The sequence below is a fragment of the Trachemys scripta genome, chromosome 1 (genome assembly GCF_013100865.1).
Source record: "Trachemys scripta elegans isolate TJP31775 chromosome 1, CAS_Tse_1.0, whole genome shotgun sequence".
NCBI classification, from domain to species: Eukaryota; Metazoa; Chordata; order Testudines; family Emydidae; genus Trachemys; species Trachemys scripta.
Genome location: NC_048298.1, coordinates 10,785,684 through 10,807,302, shown reverse-complemented (window position 1 = coordinate 10,807,302; position 21,619 = coordinate 10,785,684). Strand labels below are relative to the sequence as shown.

Genomic DNA, 21,619 nt, shown 5'->3' with positions numbered 1-21,619 from the left:
TGTAGAGACTCACTCATCCAGAGCAATTTCTTTGTGCAAATCCCTCTCCCAGCTTTTTATCTGGGCTGTTTCCTTAACATCTTTTTCAATCTAATTGTACCTATCTTAGAAATTAAACCTTTCATTCTAGCTTGCTCCTGGATCAACTCCTCAAATGCAGCTGAAGGTCTAGATAGAGCTGTCTTGTACCCAGATTTCACAATAGAACGTTTGAGTTGTAAACTCTGAAAATATGGGATCATTATTTACCTTATTACATATCTCTTGGTACGATTTCAAAACAGACACCAGGAACAGCTGTCCTAACTGAGTTATCTCATCTCTTACTCACATTTCCTAGAAATACATTCCTGATTATTAATGAAAGTAGCTTAGAGTGAGGGCCTTGGCAACAGGAATTTTAAAAAACGTGTCCAAAGCTACTACAGTGATCTGGATGAAGAGGTGATTTTTTAATTTTATCTTTGGTAACCTAATTTATTTTTTAACCCAACAATCACTATGAATAGCTATATCTGGGCTCCAGTCTTGTTGGAGTTTTACCCAGTGTTTGGATGGTCTACTGTTAACTCAATGGACCACATCTTTTAATGGTGATGCATAGTAATAATAAGCCAAGCTAGTCCACCCCACTTCGTAGATTTAAAAAGAACTTTAGAACTCAACCTGTATCTTTTGTGTTTCCATATGAGTTTCAATAGCTCATCCGGTCACGTTTTTAATGTCATGTCAGGGATACCAACAGGGATGCATTGAAACAAAAAAACTTTGGGAGGAGGTTTGTCTTTACTGAGGATAACTTCACTAGCCAAGAAATTTCATATTCCATTCTTCCAACTCTTTTACTATGTTATTTAACACTGGCGGGCAAGTTGCCTTAAGATTTTTATCTTTCTCCACCATATTTATTCCTAATATTTGAAAGATTCCTTTACCCACTTAAACTTACATAGTGGACAGCAGTTTGCTTTGACTCCTTCAGGAACGTTAATTGATAAAATTTCAGCTTTATTGTCGTTTATTTTGAAGACTGATACCTGCAAATTACAAAGTCATTTGTTCTAGAACTTTGAACAAGGCTTCTGGATTCTGCAAAAATAAGAAGACATCAGCAGCATACAAAGCTATTTTGTGTTCTACTCCAGAAGGCATTTTGATGTTCTTTACCAGGGACTGTTTCTCACATCTATTGCAAATGTATTCCCAGAGGAAACAGGAGGGCAGGGGAATGACAGATAACCCTGTCTCATACCCCTAAACAAATTAAAAGATTGATCACTATTAGCCAAAGCAGATCAACAAGATTGAGTATATAGGACCAACCTGCCCCATAAAACAGATTTCCAAAACCAAACCTTACCAAAATCTAAGGTACTCCCACTCCAGACTGTTGAAGGTTAGTGCACAGAAAGAATTGCTAGAATTAACATTATAGGTCAAATTCAGAGTTCTTTTGATATTATCAAATAGATGCTTGCCAGCAATGAACCCAGATTGGTCAGGGTGAACATATTTGGGAAAAATGACACACAATCCGTTTGCTAGCACCTCTGCATAAATTTTAGCATGTGCATTGAAGTAGGTCTGTACGGTTCACTTAAGACTCTTTCCTTCTTTTGGAATGACCACAATTTTTGCCTTTTCCGTGAATCTGGACTCTTGCTCCCCCGCAATATACCATTAAACAATTCAGTTAAAACAGGGACCAATTCTTGCTTTAGAGCTCTGTAATACTCCCCAGCAAACCTGTTAAGATTTGGAGCGTTACTGGATTTTAAATTCTTAATTACAACTTCAACTGCCTCTTGTAGATTTAGGTCTACCTTCCAAAACAGTTTTTTTAATCAAACTCTCTTCAAGAGCTCTCATCTTTTCGAGGCATGATATTTTATGAGGTATGATAAGGATCCCCCCTCCTCCCAAATACCACCTTTCCAGGATCCCGGAGAATACTTCTATTGAGCCAATCCTTATTTTCTTCTCTACATTTCTGAAAATACTCTTCCAGCTCTTGAATTCTAAGGGATTCATAGAACAAAGCTCTGTTAAACCACCAGGCTCTTTGTTTTTGCAACGAGTCTCAGTCTTTTAGTCTAATATATGCAGGGGCATGATCAGGCCAAATTGTAACTCCCAGATTAGCTTTTTTTCAGATATGGAATTTTTGACCTGGTCTCAGTGTAAAGCCAGGCCTCAGAGACAAGACCAGGGCTTGAACTCCACCACTAAAATACCATTTTGGTATTTATCAGCCCCCCTCCCCTACATCATGATTGGGCTTGATCACCACAAGACCCCTGTGAGGCAGGAAAGCATTATCAGCAGTTTACAGACAGGGACCTGAAGCACAGGTAGGTTCAGCAAGTTGTCCAGTCACAAAGGAAGTCTAGTAGATCCCAGAACTAAGCCCAAGTCCAAGGCCCAGTCCAGCAACTCAGTATTACCAACACCAGAAGTACAAAAACCACAAGTCTGACACCAAAAAAAACAAAAATCATAACATTTAAAAGAATTGCAGTTTTATTTGCCTTTTGGGTAACCTCTGGTTACATTTTCAATACTTCCTCTGTAACCACGAAGGCTAGAATCTTTCTTTAAATTAAAGCTGAGATTTTCCTATAAGCAGGCGACTCCAGGTGGTGGGGCTTTAAGACTCAAATGTCCTAAGTTTCATGTTGCAGGATTTGGCAACCCTGGAGCTATGTCTACACTTTAGTTGGGATGCATAATTCCCACCTGGATAGATGTATGTGTGTCAGGGGTCCCCCCCCCCACAGACACACACACACACTCTGAACTCTAGGGTACAGATGTGGGGACCCGCATAAAGGACCCCCAACGCTTATATTTTACCAGCTTAGGTTAAAACTTCCCCAAGGCACAAATTCCTTTCCTTGTCCTTGGACAGTGCTGCTGCCACCACCAAGTGATTTACACAAAAATTCAGGGGAGGGTCACTTGGAATCCCTATCCCCCCAAAATATCCCCCCGAACCCCTTCACCGGAGAGGCTTAAGAATAATATACCAACTAATTGCCTTAGCATTGTGAGTACAGACCAGACCCTCTATCTTTAGGACACTAAAATCAATTAGGTTGTTAAAAGAAAAACTTTATTATAAAGAAAAAAGTAAAAGAATCACACCTGCAAAATCAGGATAGAAGGTAACTTTACAGTGTAATAAAAAGATTTAACACAAAGGACTCCCCGTTGGACTCAGCTTCACAGTTACAAAAACAGAAATAAAACTACCTCTGTAGCATCGGAAAATTCATAAGCCAAAACAAAAGATAACCTAATGCATTTCCTTGCCTTACTTACACTTTCTGTAATTTTAGATGGATCATTCCCAGGTATGTTTTAAGGAGATGCTGTACCTGGTTGGTCTCTCCCTCCCTCCGGAGAGGGAACAGAGAGCCAAACAAACAAATTCTCCCCCCACCCCCAGATTTGAAAGTATCTTCTTTCCTCATTGGTCCTTCTGGTCAGGTGCCAACTAGGTGATTTGAGCTACTTAACCCCTTACAGGTAAAGCGATTTAGTACAGCTGCCCAGGAGGAATTTTATGCTACTCTTTTCTTTATATTTATGACAATATGCATTAGCTCTGCTTCAGCTAGCTCACTCAATAGAACAGTCTGGCTTGTGGAGGCATGAGCTTGAGGCGAACCGCCCAAGTATGTACCTAAGATACGAGATGGGGTTGGACTTGGGCAGCTAGCGCAACCTGCTGCGGTCCAACTGCTATTTATGGCACGGTAGCTGAAGTGGCGCTAACATGTGTATGTCTCCGCAAGCTGCAAATTACCTCCCAGCTACGCTGCCCTGAGTGACAACTGCTAGACCACCCTTCTGCCCCATTCAGTTGGATAACCTGTAAAGCCAGACAGCACCTCCAGATGTCCCATGTGACAGATGTGCAAAGGGAGAACTTGTTATTCAGTGTTTCTCCATCACTCATTCTTTGGACCACTGCATAAGAGAGATCCTTTCATGGACTGTCAACCTCCAACCCCTCAAAATGTTTCATTCTGCAGTCCAGCCACTGAAGCTTGAGAAACAGTTTTAAACAAATAGGGGCTTACATCTTAAGGATTTGATCAAATGGAGTCAGTCAACTGAACATGATCCTCCTCAAATGCAGAAGATGAACAGAACTGGATGACAGGTTTCAGAGTGGTAGCCGTGATAGTCTGTATCAGCAAAAACAATGAGGAGTTCTTGTGGCACCTTAGAAACTAACAAATTTATTTGGGCATTTATTTTAGCCCACGAAAGCTTATGCCCAAATAAATTTGTTAGTCTCTAAGGTGCCACAAGAACTGGATGAGTGAAGGAGTCTCACTAACTAGTTTGTTTAATTTTAAGTACTGGTTAAACCTGCCAATCAGGAAAAAATGCAGGGACAAGTGGTGATGTGCAATGTTTCCTCTTTCTGATGCAGGAAGCCCGGCATGAGGGGTTTGGGAAAAGGGGTTAAGCAGATGCTTTGCAGTTCAGGAGGGAGCAAGAGCAGCTTTAAGGATGATAATATTGTTTTGATTGTTCTAATTAAGTTCCTTGTTCAGTTAGAAGAACGCAACATTGTCATTCCTAGTTCTATATGAGGCTTTGCAATACTTGCGTTAAAGACACTAGGAGATTGATATAGTTTTGGTTCAAGTTAGATCTCTATAACCATCATATTTATGCTCCTCAGAAGCCAGAATCTGCATGCTATAATTTAGGAACCAGCTTGTTTTGCATCTAAGTTTACAATAATTTGTTTAAGCCAGCCTTTAATGTTGTGATTACAACTTTTGAAGATCAAAATTCAAAAGCTTGATACAAAGTTATCCGTTTTTTTAAAATTAGATCCTACCCTGACGTTTGTGCATGTAACATGTACGGTATGCTCTGTAAATTCCGGTATTTTATGAATAAAAGATCTGCTTTCAGATGTACTTGACAAGAGGAAGGGAAAGTTTCCATCTCAAACCTTTACAAAAGTCCCTTTGTTGTAACAGCTCCAACAGCAGAATGGAAACTGTTGAGTTGAACAACCGTTCTTCTTGTAGTAAGTTGATCCATTCGTTGCACTTGGTATGAGATGTTTGACAAAAACAACAGACATGAAAAGCCCAATCAAGACACACAAGAAGGATTTGAAGAGCGAAAGATGCAAGTGCATTAATTCAAAGCATCTCACTCAAACCTTAAGTACTAGTTCAGTCTCCATGGACAGTACAAGCAGGGTATGTCTACACTGTGATAAAAGATACACTGCGTGGCCATGGCTGGCCCGGGTCAGCTGACTCAAGTCAGCCACGGGTCTTTTATTGCAGTGTAGACACACCTTGAAGGAAAGTGCTTTGCTCAACTGTATCCTCACTCAGAATCTAAAATGGAACAACCCTCAATGACAAGCTAAGATGTGTCTACATACTGATCTAGTCTTCACTCTTCACAGTCTCTGCTAGTGGTATTCCCATCTTGTTAGGGGAAATGGTATTGGAGCGTATGTAAAATTCAGGTTCGGTATCAACGCACCAGACTGGCCAGAGGATGAGAGATACAAGGTTTGCTGTGAGCAAATCCCTGTGCAATCTACTACCATAGCTAGAGTAGTCACTCCCTGCTTCCCATCAACCCTCCTGTTCCACTGTTTGTAACTCACTTCTCCAAACAGATATTTTTGCTTCCAGGCATCTGATTTCCAAGCATGGCCCTGGATTGTAGCTAAACCTGAGGCAGTACTGTGGCAGCCAACTCAAAGGCTTCTGGGACATGCTTGAAACTTAAGGTGCTTGGTCCAGCTGACTATATTAAGTAGGACCTGCTTAGGGTGGGAAAGAAAACTCTCAGCCACAGAAGAGCAGTTTGGGACTATCTTTCTGAGTTGCCATGGTTGTAACAATGCTATTCTGGCAGTTGCCCATGCTAGGAAAAAATTGCCTTTTTTGCCCTAAATTGTAGTCAACCTAGGGATAATAGAGGAGAGACAACCTTGGGAAACCGACTTTGCATCCATCTCTTCTGCAAGAGGACCAGATTCTCCATTGGCATAGTTCCCAGTCACACCCTGATCTCTCACCAGCTCCCAGGCCCAGCCTGTCCCAGTCTCACCCCCACTCCTCATCCCAATTAACTCCTTTCCTTCCCCCTTGTCCAACTGTTGTCTCAAATGCATTTGAGTCAGGCAGCTTCCTCCTCCACTCTGCCTGGACGCTAGTGGATGGGGGAGAAGGGGCAGGGGTCACAGAGCACAGGAGATACTCTTTTCTCAGTTATTGTGCCTGGACCCACCCTGGCCAGGGCAACCGGTACAGGGATAGTATCTGCTTTCATCCTTGTAGTGCTGGGCTAAAGGAAGCATGTTCAGTTACTCTGTGGGGATAACAGATGCACAGTCCATTCAACCCTAGGAGCTGCAAGACGCTGGAATCTTTGGAGATTTTAGCTGCTAAAATTGAAGTCTCTACTGACAGTGTGCAAACTGCAGTTTTTCAAAGGCTTATAAAACTTGCCAACATTTGGGCAGGTTTTTACATATGGTTGCCACCTTTCTAATGGCTGGTAACCAGAGCCCTGAGGCTACGCCCCCTGTCCCACCTCTTCACCCAGGCTCCGCCCCCTGCTCTGCCTCTTCCCCTCCCCCGATTAAAAAAACCTGACATCAGGGCTTGTCAAATGACACCTGGAAACACAAGCCAAAATCCAGACTGCCTGGGCGAAAACTGGATGGGTAGCAACCCTACCGAAATTCACAGGGATGGCAAATGGCACCTTCTTGGCATTAAAATTTCAAGTCTTTGCTTCAAAGTATGGGGGTGCTAGCGCTATTCAAAGTAAAGGTCACCAGAATTTTTTACCCTGGGATAAACAGGCCTACCTTAGTTCTTAGAAATGGATGAGCTGTATTGACTTAAGTTTTACTTACACACACACACACACACACACACACACACACACACACACACACACACAGTATTGAATGTTTTATCACATGTGGTTAGAGTTTGGCAAAGGTATGAGCAACCAAAAACAGGGTCTTCTAATGGGAAGGGTTGGGCAACCTTATCAGGCAGTGTTACCTATCAGCTCTGTGTTCTTGGGGAACCAGCACCCAGCCTGCATGACTCACAAAAGACCTTCCGCTCACCCCTCCCCAGCCTCTGCTTGAACCAAAGCTGATCAGAAGAAATTTTTATTATTATATGGATAGATACCTATCTCATAGAACTGGAAGGGACCTTGAAAGGTCATTGAGTCCAGTCCCCTGCCTTCACAGTAGGACCAAGTACTGTCCTGACAGATTTTTGCCCCAGATCCCTAAATGGCCCCCTCAAGGACTGAACTCATAATTGTGGGTTTAGCAGGCCAATGCTCAAACCACTGAGCTATCCCTCCCTTACTTACAAAAAGCAATGAAAAGGCAGTGGAAGACACACCTAAACCCCTGGACAAGGGTGACAGGGTTAAGGAAACTCCCCTGCCCTTATTTGCATCAAAAATGGGACAGGGATGCATCTCCATTAGCATACAGAATGGAGAACAGAGATTCCAAGAAAGAACGGCACTGAACTCTGGGACCAGGAAAACACTGCAAGATAGGGGATCTCTGCTCCAGATGTTAATAAACCCATGCCTGCATACACCCAGCTCAGCAGTTATCAGACCAATTCTAGTAATAAATCCTTTATTGGTATCCAAAATACTGAAGTTGCCTACTTGCATTGTGAGCTCCCTGGAAGGAACACCACCCATAGCCAGGAATGATCAGTTCCCATTGTCTAGCCTGAACAAAACAACTTTGGTATTCTCCCTTGTTTACACAAACAAATCTAGTGTTCTCCCTTGAACCATTGTTCTTTCCCTACAAAAACCCCTACCCATGCTCAAGTAAGTGCTCCGATGCCTGGATCCAAAATCTGCATCAGTTCCATTAGGACTTCATCTTCTCCTGAGTGATCATGCTGGGGGCTCTGCCTGTCTCCAGCACTCCGGACCCTCAGCTACCACCATCACCTGGGACCCCCGATCGATTCAAGCTTCACGGAGTGGTGAGACCCCATCTCTCTCGCTAGGTATAGCCTTCTGACCCTGACTTGTGTGATCAGTTATAGTTTTGTAAACCTGACTTTTATCATCAAACTTAAGTTAGATTTAATATTATAACTGTTTTGTTTGGTTGGTTACTCTTGTATGGTTATTACCTGGCAATAAATAATTTTCATGGTTAAGCTGGTTGCTTCTCTCTTCTCCCTCCCCCCGCCCCTTGTGGGTGTTTTTTTTTTTTGGCTTCCCCATTCGCTCTGCAGCAGCACTCCTCGTACCTAAGCTAAAGATCCCTGCAACGCCCAAAAATCCGGTGGGGTTTACTCATCAAGTGGGTTACTACTAGAACAATTGTAATGTAAAAGTGGGGATAGGGATGTGCCAAACCTGGGGCATATGAGGGTGGCAGATTGAAAGTGCTGCTTGACCCAGCCTGCTCAGGCATGCTCTAGTCCGGTGCGGTGCCCATGGCATATCAGGGTGACAGCTTGGAGGTGCGGTTTGACCCAGCCTGCTGAATCCAGGGACATATAAGAGGTCAGCTTGGGAGTGCTGATTAACCTGGTCCTCTCAGATGCTATGTGTGTGTCTGATTCTGGGACTGGAAGACCCCAGCCCTGGGGAACCTAGGTCCCGCAGGATAGCTCCTGGGAGGGAACTTGCAGAAGGGAGAAGTAGAGCTCCCTGTAAGAACACAAGTGACACAAGCAATACATGGACAGAATTACAGAACCCCCTCCCCCCAGAATAATAGAATATCAGGGTTGGAAGGGACCTCAGGAGGTCATCTAGTCCAACCCCCTGCTCAAAGCAGGACCAATCCCCAACTAAATCATCCCAGCCAGGGCTTTGTCAAGCCTGACCTTAAAAACCTCTAAGGAAGGAGATTCCATCACCTCCCTAGGTAACCCATTCCAGTGCTTCACCACCCTCCTAGTGAAAAAGTTTTTACTAATATCCAACCTAAACCTCCCCCACTGCAACTTGAGACCATTATTCCTTGTTCTGTCATCTGCTACCACTGAGAACAGTCTAGATCCATCCTCCTTGGAACCCCTTTCAGGTAGTTGAAAGCAGCTATCAAATCCCCCTTCACTCTTCTCTTCTGCAGACTAAACAATCCCAGTTCCCTCAGCCTCTCCTCATAAGTCATGTGCTCCAGCCCCCTAATCATTTGTGTTGCCCTTCGCTGGACTCTTTCCAATTTTTCCACATCCTTCTTGTAGTGTGGGGCTCAAAACTGGACACAGTACTCCATAGGAGGCCTCACCAATGTTGAATAGAGGGGAATTATCACGTCCCTCGATCTGCTGGCAGTGCCCCTACTTATACAGCCCAAAATGCCATTAGCCTTTTTGGCAACAAGGGCATGCTGTTGACTCAGTGTCGACTCAAAAGAGAAACCCTAATAAATCAGCGTATCTCAAAGTAACGGGCAAATCTGGTAACAGCAGAGCTGGTAGCACTGCCTATGATCATCACAATCCCCATTTCTCACTGCCTCCTCACCCTGTACTTAAGGTCTTGTCTATACTAGCTGGTAAGTATCTTCAAAATACAGCAACGATGTTCTGAAAGGGACCATGGGAAGTCCCTATCAGATAGGACAAAGCCATATTCAAAAGCCAAGCTGTACCCTACATGCCATCAGTTAAGGGAAGGGGCCGCCACTTGGAACAGGTTTCAAATATGGCTCATTCTAAAGCAGGCACTCCTTGGCTATGCAAGTATTTTCTCCTCTCCAAGATTTAAGCTTGTATTTTTGTATTGCAACTTCCATTCAAAAACCGAAAGAACAAAAGATATTGTCTGAGGTAACTTATCCATGGGAAAACTCAGTTACAAGGAGGTAGATAACCTGGGGGGTCACCTGGGACATCCATGACAGAGAGTCAGTTGGATGAATTGCTAGGGACAGCTTGAATAAGAGTGATTTTTTCGGGGCGGGAGGGGGGGGGGGGAGGGAGGAAAGAGGCTGGCTGATGGCCATTCTGCTGAACTTTAAAATTTCTTAGAAGAGGACAGAAAAAGCCAGTGTTCACCACGATGCACAGAAATGCTTCCAGCAGCCCCAGGTTTAGGGCTTCCCTACACTTGGAGTTAATCCGGAATAAGGTAAGGTGTGAATTTAAAGCACAGTCTCTATTCTGCAATAGCTCTCTATGTGGATACTCTCTTTCCGGAATAAGGAGTAGGCTTGGATGGATTAAATTTTATTGGTAAAAGTCAGTAAAAATCAATTTCACTGTACCCAGAAAATATTTCTATTGATAATAATTTACGTTTCCAGATAGGCAAAGCGAACAAACTGCTGCTTGAGAACGTCTTAGAGTTTGATTTAAAGATACTCACTTTGTACTTTTTGACATGTGATGGTTGGCAATTTGTGTTTTAATGGGTACTGAGGTTTAACTTATTGAATCTAAACATCTTCTGTCATGAAATAATTATTTTCTGACCCCCCCGCCACACACCCTATTGACTGACTCGCCCATAACTTCCCACACTGTGAACATTTAAATTGATAAAAATTGAAGAAAAAAAAATCTTAACCCATAATTTCTCAACTGTGAAAAAGAAAAATTAAAAACATGCTTAAACATAAACATCAATGTTATTCAAAGTTATAAAAAAAAATTAAATTTGCCAACCCTAAATAAGAGCATCTACACAGAGATATTACAGTAGCTATCCCAGTCAATTTCTAAGTGTAGACAAGCCTTAAGCTGAAACATTTCCTCATGGAAAAAATTTTGCACCCTTTCTCCATAGTAGCTGCCCCAGGACTGACCCTTTGATTCACATTTGGCATCTGCAGCTGAAATAACCAAGAAGTGCTGTCACCATTCAGCCGACGATCTTTCACAAGGACACAGACAAATGTTTAAAACTACTTCAGATGGGATTACTCAATTAGCTACTGTTCTGTATGCCATGATGACCCTTCACAAGGGCAGGGCCTTGCCCAGCGACAGGCACAAATGCTCATTAAGAAACCAATGTACTGAAAGGAAATATGTTCGAGTTATTGTGGTGGACATTCTTATGTGCCCAGTTTAAAGTGTACCTGAAATGACCAGAAAAAGGATGAAGCACTATTTCAAACAGATCTCTTACCAAGTTAGAGATGGGGTCTGGACCAGAACTAGCCCTGGACTTTTTGGATCCAGAGCTGAACTCTAGTACTTTGCCGCTCTGGCCCATTTCTACCAAGAACATTTATAGGACAAAAGGAGCTTTGCTGCCATTACTGCTGCTTGTTTTGCACACCTTCTCAACTTAGTAATGGCAGCTGTACTGCCCAAACCTATTTGGTCACATACTGAGATCGGGAGGGACAGTAAGTAACCGACACAAAGTGACAAGTCCACTACTTATTTCATACAAAAGTTATAGCAGGCTACATTTCACACACACACACACACACACACACACACACACCCCCCAAGGTGTGGCATCAGCCCCAGTCATCCCCATTAATCACGCTCCATGTATTCCCCAGGCAGCTCAGGCTTGTGGGCGCATAAGGTATCCTCATCACTTTTGCTGTAATGGACTATGCACCAGCACTGAGGGGAAGTAGATGGTTTTTGCAAGCAGACCCCAAGCACGCTGCCTCTTCGACCCACTGCCCCAAAACCTCGCATGTGCTGTGAGGCACTCAACCTGGCCCAGTCATGTCTATGGCATTATACATGCTATCGTCCAAGGGAGTCCATAAAGCAGCGCCATCGTGCCTTTAGTTGTCAGTTAGATGCATGTTCCACCCCATTTTGAACCTGCTCCATGTAGTTGTACTGCCTCCTGATACGCTGGTAGAAATCAGGACAAGCCTTCTTTACCCAGGGCAGCAGCACGTAGGCTGGGTTGGCTGAAGGTAACAGTGGGCATGGGTACTCCTTAATTGTCATTAGGGAACAACATATCAGCTTCCCATACTGGAACAGACCTGACCTGAACACCCTGGCATCATACACTCTGCCAGTGCATCCCACATAGGTGTTCATGAATCTGCCACATTGGTTCACACTCGGTGATTACACACACCCGTAATATCCTTTCCTGTAAATCTACTCACTCCTCTGAATGGCAGGCATTAGGTGGGTATATGTATATATGGAGATACACCTATCTCATGGAACTGGAAGGGACCCTGAAAGGTCATCAAGTCCAGCCCCCTGCCTTCACTAGCAGGACCAAGTACTGATTTTGCCCCAGATCCCTAAGTGGCCCCCTCAAGGATTGAATTCACAACCCTGGGTTTAGCAGGCCAATGCTCAAACCACTGAGCTATTCCTCTCCCAATCCATAGCACCTGCACAGTTTAGAAACATCATTTTTTTCAAACCCTGCAGTTACTGCAAGGATGTTTCCCAATTTAGCCGGGGTTGCAGGAGAGCACTGGAACGTGTCCATCCTGACACAAAGATTTCTGGGTGCATAATCTATGCTTCTTAGCACCACAACTCATTGTGCCACTCTAGAATCATAGAATCATAGAATATCAGGGTTGGAAGGGACCTCAAGAGGTCATCTAGTCCAACCCCCTGCTCAAAGCAGGACCAATTCCTAACTAAATCATCCCAGCCAGGGCTTTGTCAAGCCGGGCCTTAAAAACCTCCAAGGAAGGAGACTCCACCACCTCCCTAGGTAACGCATTCCAGTGCTTCACCACCCTCCTAGTGAAATAGTGTTTCCTAATATCCAACCTGGACCTCCCCCTCTGCAACTTGAGACCATTGCTCCTTGTTCTGTCATCTGCCACCACTGAGAACAGCCGAGCTCCATCCTCTTTGGAACCCCCCTTCAGGTAGTTGAAGGCTAGGTTAGCTTTCTCAGGGCATTGTGGGACAAATTGCCAGTCCCTTCTGATGGTGGGTGGAAATGGTCTTGGCCTGGGAAATTTATTTCCTAGCTCAAGCCAACCTGGCGTGTTCTCTCCTGGTCCTGTAAGAGATGGATCCTGCTTGTCCTAACAACCAGGACCAACAGCCGATTGTTTTCATAGAGGCTGTGTTTCTTTGGCATGCCGTAGCAGAAGCTGTCTCCTAGAGATGGTGGTGCCTATTTCAGCTTGTGCTGTAACTTTAGATACCAGCAGGGTGAAGGATGTGGTATGAACCTGAACAGAACCGAATGAGTTTACAATTAACACTTCATTTCAGACAACACTACTCCTCCCCTCTGGAGTCCTCTTGTTTAATCTTGCTCCACTTTATCTAAAGCCACCTTTGTTATGAAAACTTCTCAAAGGCACCTTGAAGACCACCGCTCTAGGAGTGTAAATGCTGCTGCTTGGTGCTGTTTTCAGAACTTTCCGAATATATTGCTAGTATGCTGCATCTCCAGCAAGGTAATTAACTTTTGTATGAAAGATGAGCAGAAAAGTATTCTGACCCACTCACGCCCAATACGCAATCCTTGTTCTTTACCTGTATTCTACCCGCCTGACAATGCAGCTAAATGCCCTGTTGCAATTACAGATTGTTGCAAACAATCCTTGACGCTAACAGTTCAGCCTCTTCCCCGACCAGAGTAGATGTAGAGTGTTCCATTTGGATAGACATGCTTTGTTTCGGTTCACTGCTTCTAGTTTATCCATATGCTTCTTTATTTACACAAAATGACTCACCCCTCATCACTGGGAATCCTTCCCATGTTGTTGCCATTAGCAAATTGGCAAGTTCAAAGAAATTTCACGCTATTTGTTCTTTGCTGCTAGCGGGCCAGAGGGACATAACAGTTGATCTAAAGTGCAGGATTTGTGAAAAGCGTTTATAAAACACAACCATTAAAGTGTTTCAGTTAAAGCTTTAATTGTAACAGACTTAAAGCATCTCCCTGCACAGTTTAGAAGCCAGATACTGCACCACGTGTTAGCCTCAGTTAAATTGGGCAAAAACAGACTAATCCGGTGAACTGCGTTAGTCTATTTTCATTGTCCAAACTCAGTAAAATACAGACAGTAAAGAGAGATTTTCCAGCTTGAATAATCCAATTATTTTAGTAACCCAGGTAAGGAATTTCAGAGGTTCTCCAGATCTTACTTCGTCTCCACTACTGTTCGATCAACAACATATTTAAGATGTCTAGGTTCGATTCTTGACTGGTTGTGCAACGTTGGGCAAGCCATTTAACTGTCCCGTGCCTCAGTTTACCCACCCCTAAATCACAATGGCAATGCATACCTATCTCATGAGGACATAGTAAGTTTGGTTAATAATATTTCACTTGTCTAAAGAAGTAGTGCTTTATAACCATTCATGGAGTCCCATGTTACCCCAAGGAAGTATTCACCCAGCTATCTTACAGATAAGGAAACTGAGGCACTGAAAGGTTAAGCGACTTATCCAAGGAAGTCTGTGGCAAAGTCATGAGAAGAACCCAAAAGACTCCCTGCTCTATCCATAGGCTTAGATATATTTTGAGATATTTGGATGACAAGCACTACAGACTGCAAGTTAGTCTTCTCCTATTTACTGCACTGATCCCAGCATACCTCTAAAACCTATACTACCCACTTCCAGATACATACCTTTACTTCCGTCTCCCCCCAACCCTCCAACTAGTCTGTATAGTTAATGTAAACAAATCTTTTATTCAATGGCTTCCCAGAGTCAGATGTGCTCAGAAAGCCTCTCTCCAACTACAGTTGGCAAGTCTGGATGCATTTGATGGGAGAAGTTTGCTTCTGAGGCTTGGTCTACACTACCCCCCTAATTCGAACTAAGGTACGCAACTTCAGCTACGTGAATAACGTAGCTGAAGTTCGAAGTACCTTAGTTCGAATTAGTTCGAACTTACCTTGGTCCACACTCGGCAGGCAGGCTCCCCCGTCGACTCCGCGGTACTCCTCTCGGCGAGCTGGAGTACCGCAGTCGACGGCGAGCACTTCCGGGTTCGACTTATCACGTCCAGACTAGACGCGATAAGTCGAACCCAGAAGTTCGATTTCCAGCCGTCGAACTAGCGGGTAAGTGTAGCCAAGGCCTGAGATTTCAGAGAAGTTTCAGATACAAGCTTTTCCCCGCTCTTCTCCCTCCTCCACCTGCAGTTTTATATTACAATAGCTCTTCGCATAGGCATGGACTTCAGGGGTGCTCCAGGGAAAAATTGATGGGCGCAGAGCAGCTCCCCACCCCACCCCAGGCCACCTCTGCTCTGCCTCCTCCCCTGAGTGCACTGTGTCCCCGCTTCTCCTCCCAGCACTTGCCACCGCAAAATGTTTCGCTGCAGCAAGCGCTGGGATGGAGGGGGGAGAAGGGGGAACGCGGGGCGCTCCAGGAAGAGGCGGGGCCGGGGCGGGGATTTGGGGAAGGGGTTGGAATGGGGGCGGGGCAGGGGCAGAGTCGGGGCGCTGGGAAAAGTTGGCACCTATGGCTCTTAGAAGCCATAGCCAAGTTCAGGGCTTTGCTGTGCTAGGCTCTGTGTAACATTTTAACTAATGGCCCCTATGACAAAGAGATTACAATATAGATAGGTAAGACAGAGGGGAATCAGAAGCACAGAAAGGTGCAGTGACTTACTCAAGATCAGCAAGTTATTGGCCTAGGCAGCCTGACTCCTACTCCAGTGGCCTTATCCAGACCAGCCCCCTGGCCTCACTCTTACTCATTAGCACTTTAACAGTAATCTATCAGTTGCATTGGTCACAAGCCTCAAATTAAAACTAGCTCACTTTTTAAAGTTAAATTATATACACCATCCAATGAATTCTCTCCCCAGCCTCCACAAATACCAGGCTCTTGTTCCTCCATTGTTAGCAATAATTTCCACCTCTCTTCATTTGAATTGACTAGTATTTGGTAAACTCTGTTTTAGGGTTTTAAATCTCCAGTGATTTTGCAGCTTAAGTCAGCTTTGGTATTAGAGCAATACGTGGAAAACATACAATTCCAATTAAGCAACATTGTATTTACTGCCAGTCCACTCTGTTATGTTAGTTTTATCGTCTCACTAGTATAAACCAACAATGAATTACCTTTTCCTCATCATTAGAGTTTTATAAATGACTAATTGTTCACTGTAGCACAGCCAATTTTAATAGATTAGATCTATGACTTTGTGTTTAATTACAATCCAATTAGAATCTGTGGCAATAATCTTGAGAACGAGTGTCAGGTCCCTTAATATGTATTTACCCAGGATTTAGTCTAGCCTTCTCAGCAATGTATATATTAGGAGTTTGTGTTTGGAGTTGTTTAAAAAAATGTAATGCTGAGAAAAAACTGGTGCAAGCAAAATAGGAAATTCCATGTTCAAGCTCACAAGCCAAGCCTATTGTGCAGGGTTAGCCATGGCTTAAACTTTCAGTTATTCTCAGCTTGTGCCACATAGACCCCTTTAATGTTAAGCAGGGAAGGAGGGTTTTTTGGTCTTTAACTCAAAGAGATCTGTGTTTATACTCTGGCTTCAATGCCTGATTTTTGGAGACAGCTCCCATTACAAATAAATATAAATTCTACTGGGGCCACTCTCCATTATCATGCAATATATGTAATGATTTACCCCTGTGCAAAGCGGATGCAAGACACCACCATATCAGTAGTAAGTGATTATACCCTGCAAAGCCACACAAAGGTCTCTGATCTATACATCCTGATGAAGACAGCCAAAACCTAGCCTTTCACAGTCTTTTTGTACTTCCCCTAACATGTTCTAAAGTTATTTTTATTTGGAAGGCACACAGCTTATCAGCATTCCCAACAGCACTGCTAACTCCAAGCCAAGACCATTAGAACAGTGGTCTCCAAAATTTTTTCATTGCGCACCCCTATCAGTAAAAAAAATTTGAGCACGCATCCCCTGCCGTGCCAGCTCTACCATTTTTGCCAAAGGAAAAAAAAAGAAGCCACTCGGGGAGCCGCCGAAGCAAAAAAAAAAAAAAAAGCCACTTGGACTCCCCCTGCCGCGTACCCCCATGGATCCTCTTGCACACCCCACTTTGGAGACCACTGCATTAGAAGACAGAAGTAACTTACACCTACTCCACCGCCACCACCCTGACACTCCAAGATCTACTATAGATTGTCCACTCCTTTGAACACTCAAGTTTTAGGTGTGCTAACAGCCATTAGGAATAACAGGGGTGTAATCTAATGCATCTAATCATTTCCTTTAGTTAAAATATGTTTTCAGCACACCAGAGACCACACTGTATAATAAACAATTACTGATCTTTGAAGTGTGTGTCGGGATTTGACCTTAAATTAAATGTTATTAACCCCTGCTCCCATCCCAATATATAGAAACAATATAAATGCATCTTTGCAAAAGGGCAAATGGAAACATCTTTTAAAGACACCTTTTCTCTTTCAGTGTTGGCAACCCCAAAATTGCAGCCTTCTAGCCCAATAGAGGCTCTTGGACTAAAACATACTCTGATGAGAAAATGAGTCTCATTGTCCAACCAGAAATGCAAGAGGCAGTATAAATGGATTGGATTTTTACCTTTGCTCCCACTGCGTCAGCGATCTGATATATTCGCAGGCCACAACCCATGGAAGGAAACCTAAATATGCACTAACACAAAGTTTACAGCCTCCCTTTCAAAAGCATGCCCATTCTCAGCTAGGTACACCTGGTGTCTCACAGCCTCACAACATGGAATAGCCTTCCCAAAAAATTAAAGGTCACCAGGCGAGACATTTAAAGTAGTTTTTAAATATAAACACAAGACATGAGAACACAGGAGATGGACACAACACATTCTTCCTACATCAAAAACATGGTGAGAGAGTGGCGGGGATAGATCACACAACAAAAAACATGTTAATACGTGACCTTTGCTAAAGTTTTAAGACACCTAATTGAAAGCAGGCTTGGAAGGATTTGAGTTTTTTCCCAGTAAATGCTGATTTCACTGACCACACACAAACCGACAAAAATATTTCCCTCGCTGATCCTCAAAATTCACAGAGAGGCAAAGCAAGAAAAATGCTGCTAGAGAACGTATTAGAGTTTGATTTAAGGATATTCCAATCAGGGTTAGCTCCAGGCACCAGCCAAGCAAGCTCATGCTTGGGGCGACAGATTCTACAGGGCGGCATTCTGCCCAATCCTAGGGCAGCGCAGCCGCGCAGGGTGTGTGTGGGTGTGGGTGGGTGTGGCCACCCTGTAGAGGGCAGAGGAGGGGAGCGCCCTGCTGGGAGCAGGCTGCGCACTCTGTCTGCCCCAGCCGATGCCAGGTCTGTAGTAAGCCTGGAAGGGCAGCCCATGTCCTTCCCTCTCCACCGACCAGAGCGGCGCGGAGCCCTCCCGGCAGGCCGTGCGGCGGTCGGGGCCGCATGGCGAGTGCCCCGCTGAAGCCCTGGCCATCCCCCCTTCTCTCTCTCTCTCTCTCTCCCTGTTCCCCCCACTCCACCGGTAGCTGGGGCATGTCTGCAGTGCAGGGAGTCCCCTTGCACCCTGGCTCCGGCAGCCCCGCAGGGTTGTTTGGGTTTTTTTTCCTGCTTTGCCGCTCCGGCCGCGGGGCAGGGTTTTTTTGTTTTGTTTTTGCTTGGGGCGGCAAAAAAGCTAGAGCAGGCCCTGATTCCAATTGTGTATTTTGACCTGGGACACTGACTCCTTGTCTTTTAAGGTTAAAGTTTTAACTTTCGGAATCTGCTGCCAGGCTTAGACATTCAAAGCTTGTGCCACATACAGCCCTTTAATGTTAAACAGGGAGGGAGGTCTTTTGTCTTTAACACAAAGGGATCTGTGTTTATACTCTGGCTTCATAAGGACTCTGGTGCCCATAGGTGCTGGAACTAAGGGGTGAGGTTTCCATTATATCCAAGGTTTACAGCAGGGGTTCTCAAACTGGGGGTCAGGACCCCTCAGGGGGTCATGAGGTTATTACATGGGGGGCAGGGCCGCTCCAGGCACCAGCCTGGCAAGCAGGTGCTTGGGACGGCCGCTCCAGAGAGGGGCGGCAGGTCCAGGTATTCGGCGGCAATTCGGCGGACAGTTCCTCACTCCCGCTGGGAGCAAAGGGCCTCCCGCCGAATTGCCACCGCAGATCGTGATTGCGGCTTTTTTTTTTTTTTTCTTGACTGCTTGGGGCGGCCAAAACCCTGGAGCCGGCCCTGATGGGGGGTCACGAGCTGTCAGCCTCCACCCCAAGTCCCGCTTGCCTCCAGTATTTATAATGGTGTTAAATATATAAAAAAGTGTTTTTAAACGTATAAGGGGGGGTCACACTCAGAGGTTTGGTATGTGAAAGGGGTCACCAGTACAAACGTTTGAGAACCACTGGTTTACAGTTTGCTTCAATGGTTCTCAGCACCCCCACTATACAAATTGTTCTGCCTCCCGGTGCCTTTACCCGTCTGATGCCCTCCCACAAGTTCCTGCAAAGTGTAAAAAAACATTAAATGTATACAAATAAAAAAGTTTTAAAACCAGCCATCACCGTATCTGCGGAAATGGCACCAAACAGAGCACTCGCATTGCGCCCAGCCCAGCTGTAAGCGAAGTCCGGGCGATTAATTGCTCAAGGCGTTGGCTTCTTTTCCCCACCCCAGGTGGGGCAGGTTTGGCCCCAGGGAGAGGTTTGGGGGAAGGTCCCGCTGCCGGGGGAAGAGGCGGCGAGCGGCTACTCACACATCAGGGTGCTGAAAGCCGCCGTGGCCAGCAGGGCTTGGACGAGCACCCCGAGCCTGCCCAGCAGCGCCCCGCGATTGCAGCCGTGCGGCTGGATTTTCACTGCGGTCCCCAGGAGCCCGGTCTCGGTCACGGCGACGGGCCGGGCGGGGCCCGGAGCGGGCTGCGGGGAGGCAGGGAGAGGCATCCCGGCCGGCTCAGTGCAGCGCCGAGCGCCGCCGCTGCTGTTGCTTCCTATGGGGGAGCGAGCGGCCCCTGCCCGGGGGCGGATGTAGCTTCCCCGGGGAGGGGTCGGCAGGGATTGGGCTCAATGGGCGGCGGGCTCCAGTGTGGACACGCCCTGCCCCTCCCCTTCCTGGCCAGGCTGCAGCTGCGGGAGGAGCGAGGGGGCTGTTCTGGAGTGTGGGGAGGGGCCGGGTGGGTCATTCTGGGCAAGGGGGAGGGCTAGATTGCAGGGAGGACGGGGGACCATTCTGGGGGAGGGGCAAGTTGCAGGGTGGGTGGGTTGGTTTGGGGGACCATTCTGGGGAAGGGGAGGGCCAGGTTGTGGGGAGGGGGACTGGTTGGGAGGAGGGGGTCATTCTGGGGAAGAGAGGGGGCCAGGTTGTAGGGAGGGGGGCTGGTTGGGAGGAGGAGGATCATTCTGGGGAAGGGGGAGGGGCAGCTTGGGGAAGGGGAATCATCTGGAGAAGAGAGATGTGGCAGCTTCCCCTGCCAGGCAGGGGAAGCTGGACGGGGAAGGTCATTTTGGGGTGCAGGGAAGCTGGTGATGCATAAGGGTCCCTCTACCAGGCTGGTGAGTAGTGAGGCGAGAAATCCTATAAACCCCAGTGATACTCCTGGGCCTCTCTCAGTTTTGTCATCTAGAGCCCCTTTGCGTGTGAGCTGCATCATTTATAAAACAAGGAAAGCTCTTAAAAACCAAAGAGAGAGAAAATTCCTTTACCTCAAGCCACCCACAGCAAAGCTGACTGTATGTATAACGATAAAATAAAGGGATTCTCTGGTCCCGTCTACACCATAACCAGCGCTGTGGTTGGGATGTGGCTACAACAAGACAGTTCTCTGGCACAGTTAAAACATAGTATGGGGTGGGGAAGAGGGGGCAGAAACTTGTTGTACCAGGTTCCTGAACTTGCTATCTCCTGGGTGCCAGAGAGGAAAGGGATTTTGGCCCCACAGGCTGTGCTGCACTCCAGCAGATTTGCACCCCTCAACTGGTGCAAATCAGCCCTAAGCCAAGCAGATCTGGCCCCAGGAAGATCTCCCCTGTGTAGAGGCCATAGAAGAGTGGTGGAGCTCAGACTCCACCCTCCTGCTGCAGCCAGCATAGGGGGGAAGCTGGGACTTTCCTATGCCCTGGTAATGAGCATAGGAGGCCATTGGCAGCTGCCACATATCACAGTCGACTAGTTGGCTGTGATGTGCCCCAATGTGACTGAACGGGTGCAGGGTGGGATTCAGGGGACACAAATGCGCCAGTATCTTTGCACCGGCCTAATCTACACTGATCTCTCCTTTAACTAAACTCTTAACGTCGATCCCATTTAGATCCTACCGACCTTGCAGCTGCAGCCAACCCCAGGCTTTCCAAAACCATGAGACTGGCTTAAAAATAGTGATAAAAATACACTTGGGGTTTATTTGGTTTGGGTTTCTGAGCCTTTAGGGTTCACTAAGGTCCCATTAAGCTTATCTCTAGAGGGCTAGAAATGTATGATTTTTGAAAAAGAAAACTCATAATTAACTACGTGTTCACCCCGACCCACCTCAGTATACAATCAACAGTATACCAAACTGTCCTGGTCTGAGATATGCAGTGCAAAATAAAAGCTGACCTGAAAAGAACCTAGTGTTAAATGAATAGGCTGACCCTCCCTGGAGTCACTAAAAGTGGGGTTATTCTATCAGATTCTATTCTAATATTGGGTCTAACACGCCTCAAACTGGGAAATCTAGTTTGTTGGATTTCAGTTTCACAATCTAACTGGCACCTTGT

At 45.6% G+C, this 21,619-nt stretch overlaps 1 protein-coding gene across 1 annotated transcript in view; it reads right to left on the bottom strand.

The window, feature by feature from the left end:
* LOC117874412 (store-operated calcium entry regulator STIMATE-like) overlaps positions 1-19,862 on the bottom strand; it is a 76,370-nt gene extending 56,508 nt beyond the window's left edge. The window contains exon 1 of the mRNA XM_034764510.1: positions 19,621-19,862. Coding sequence (XP_034620401.1) covers positions 19,621-19,807 — 187 coding nt within the window. The 5' untranslated portion in view covers positions 19,808-19,862. The remainder of the gene's footprint in view (positions 1-19,620) is intronic.
* Between the last annotated feature and the right edge of the window lie 1,757 nt (positions 19,863-21,619).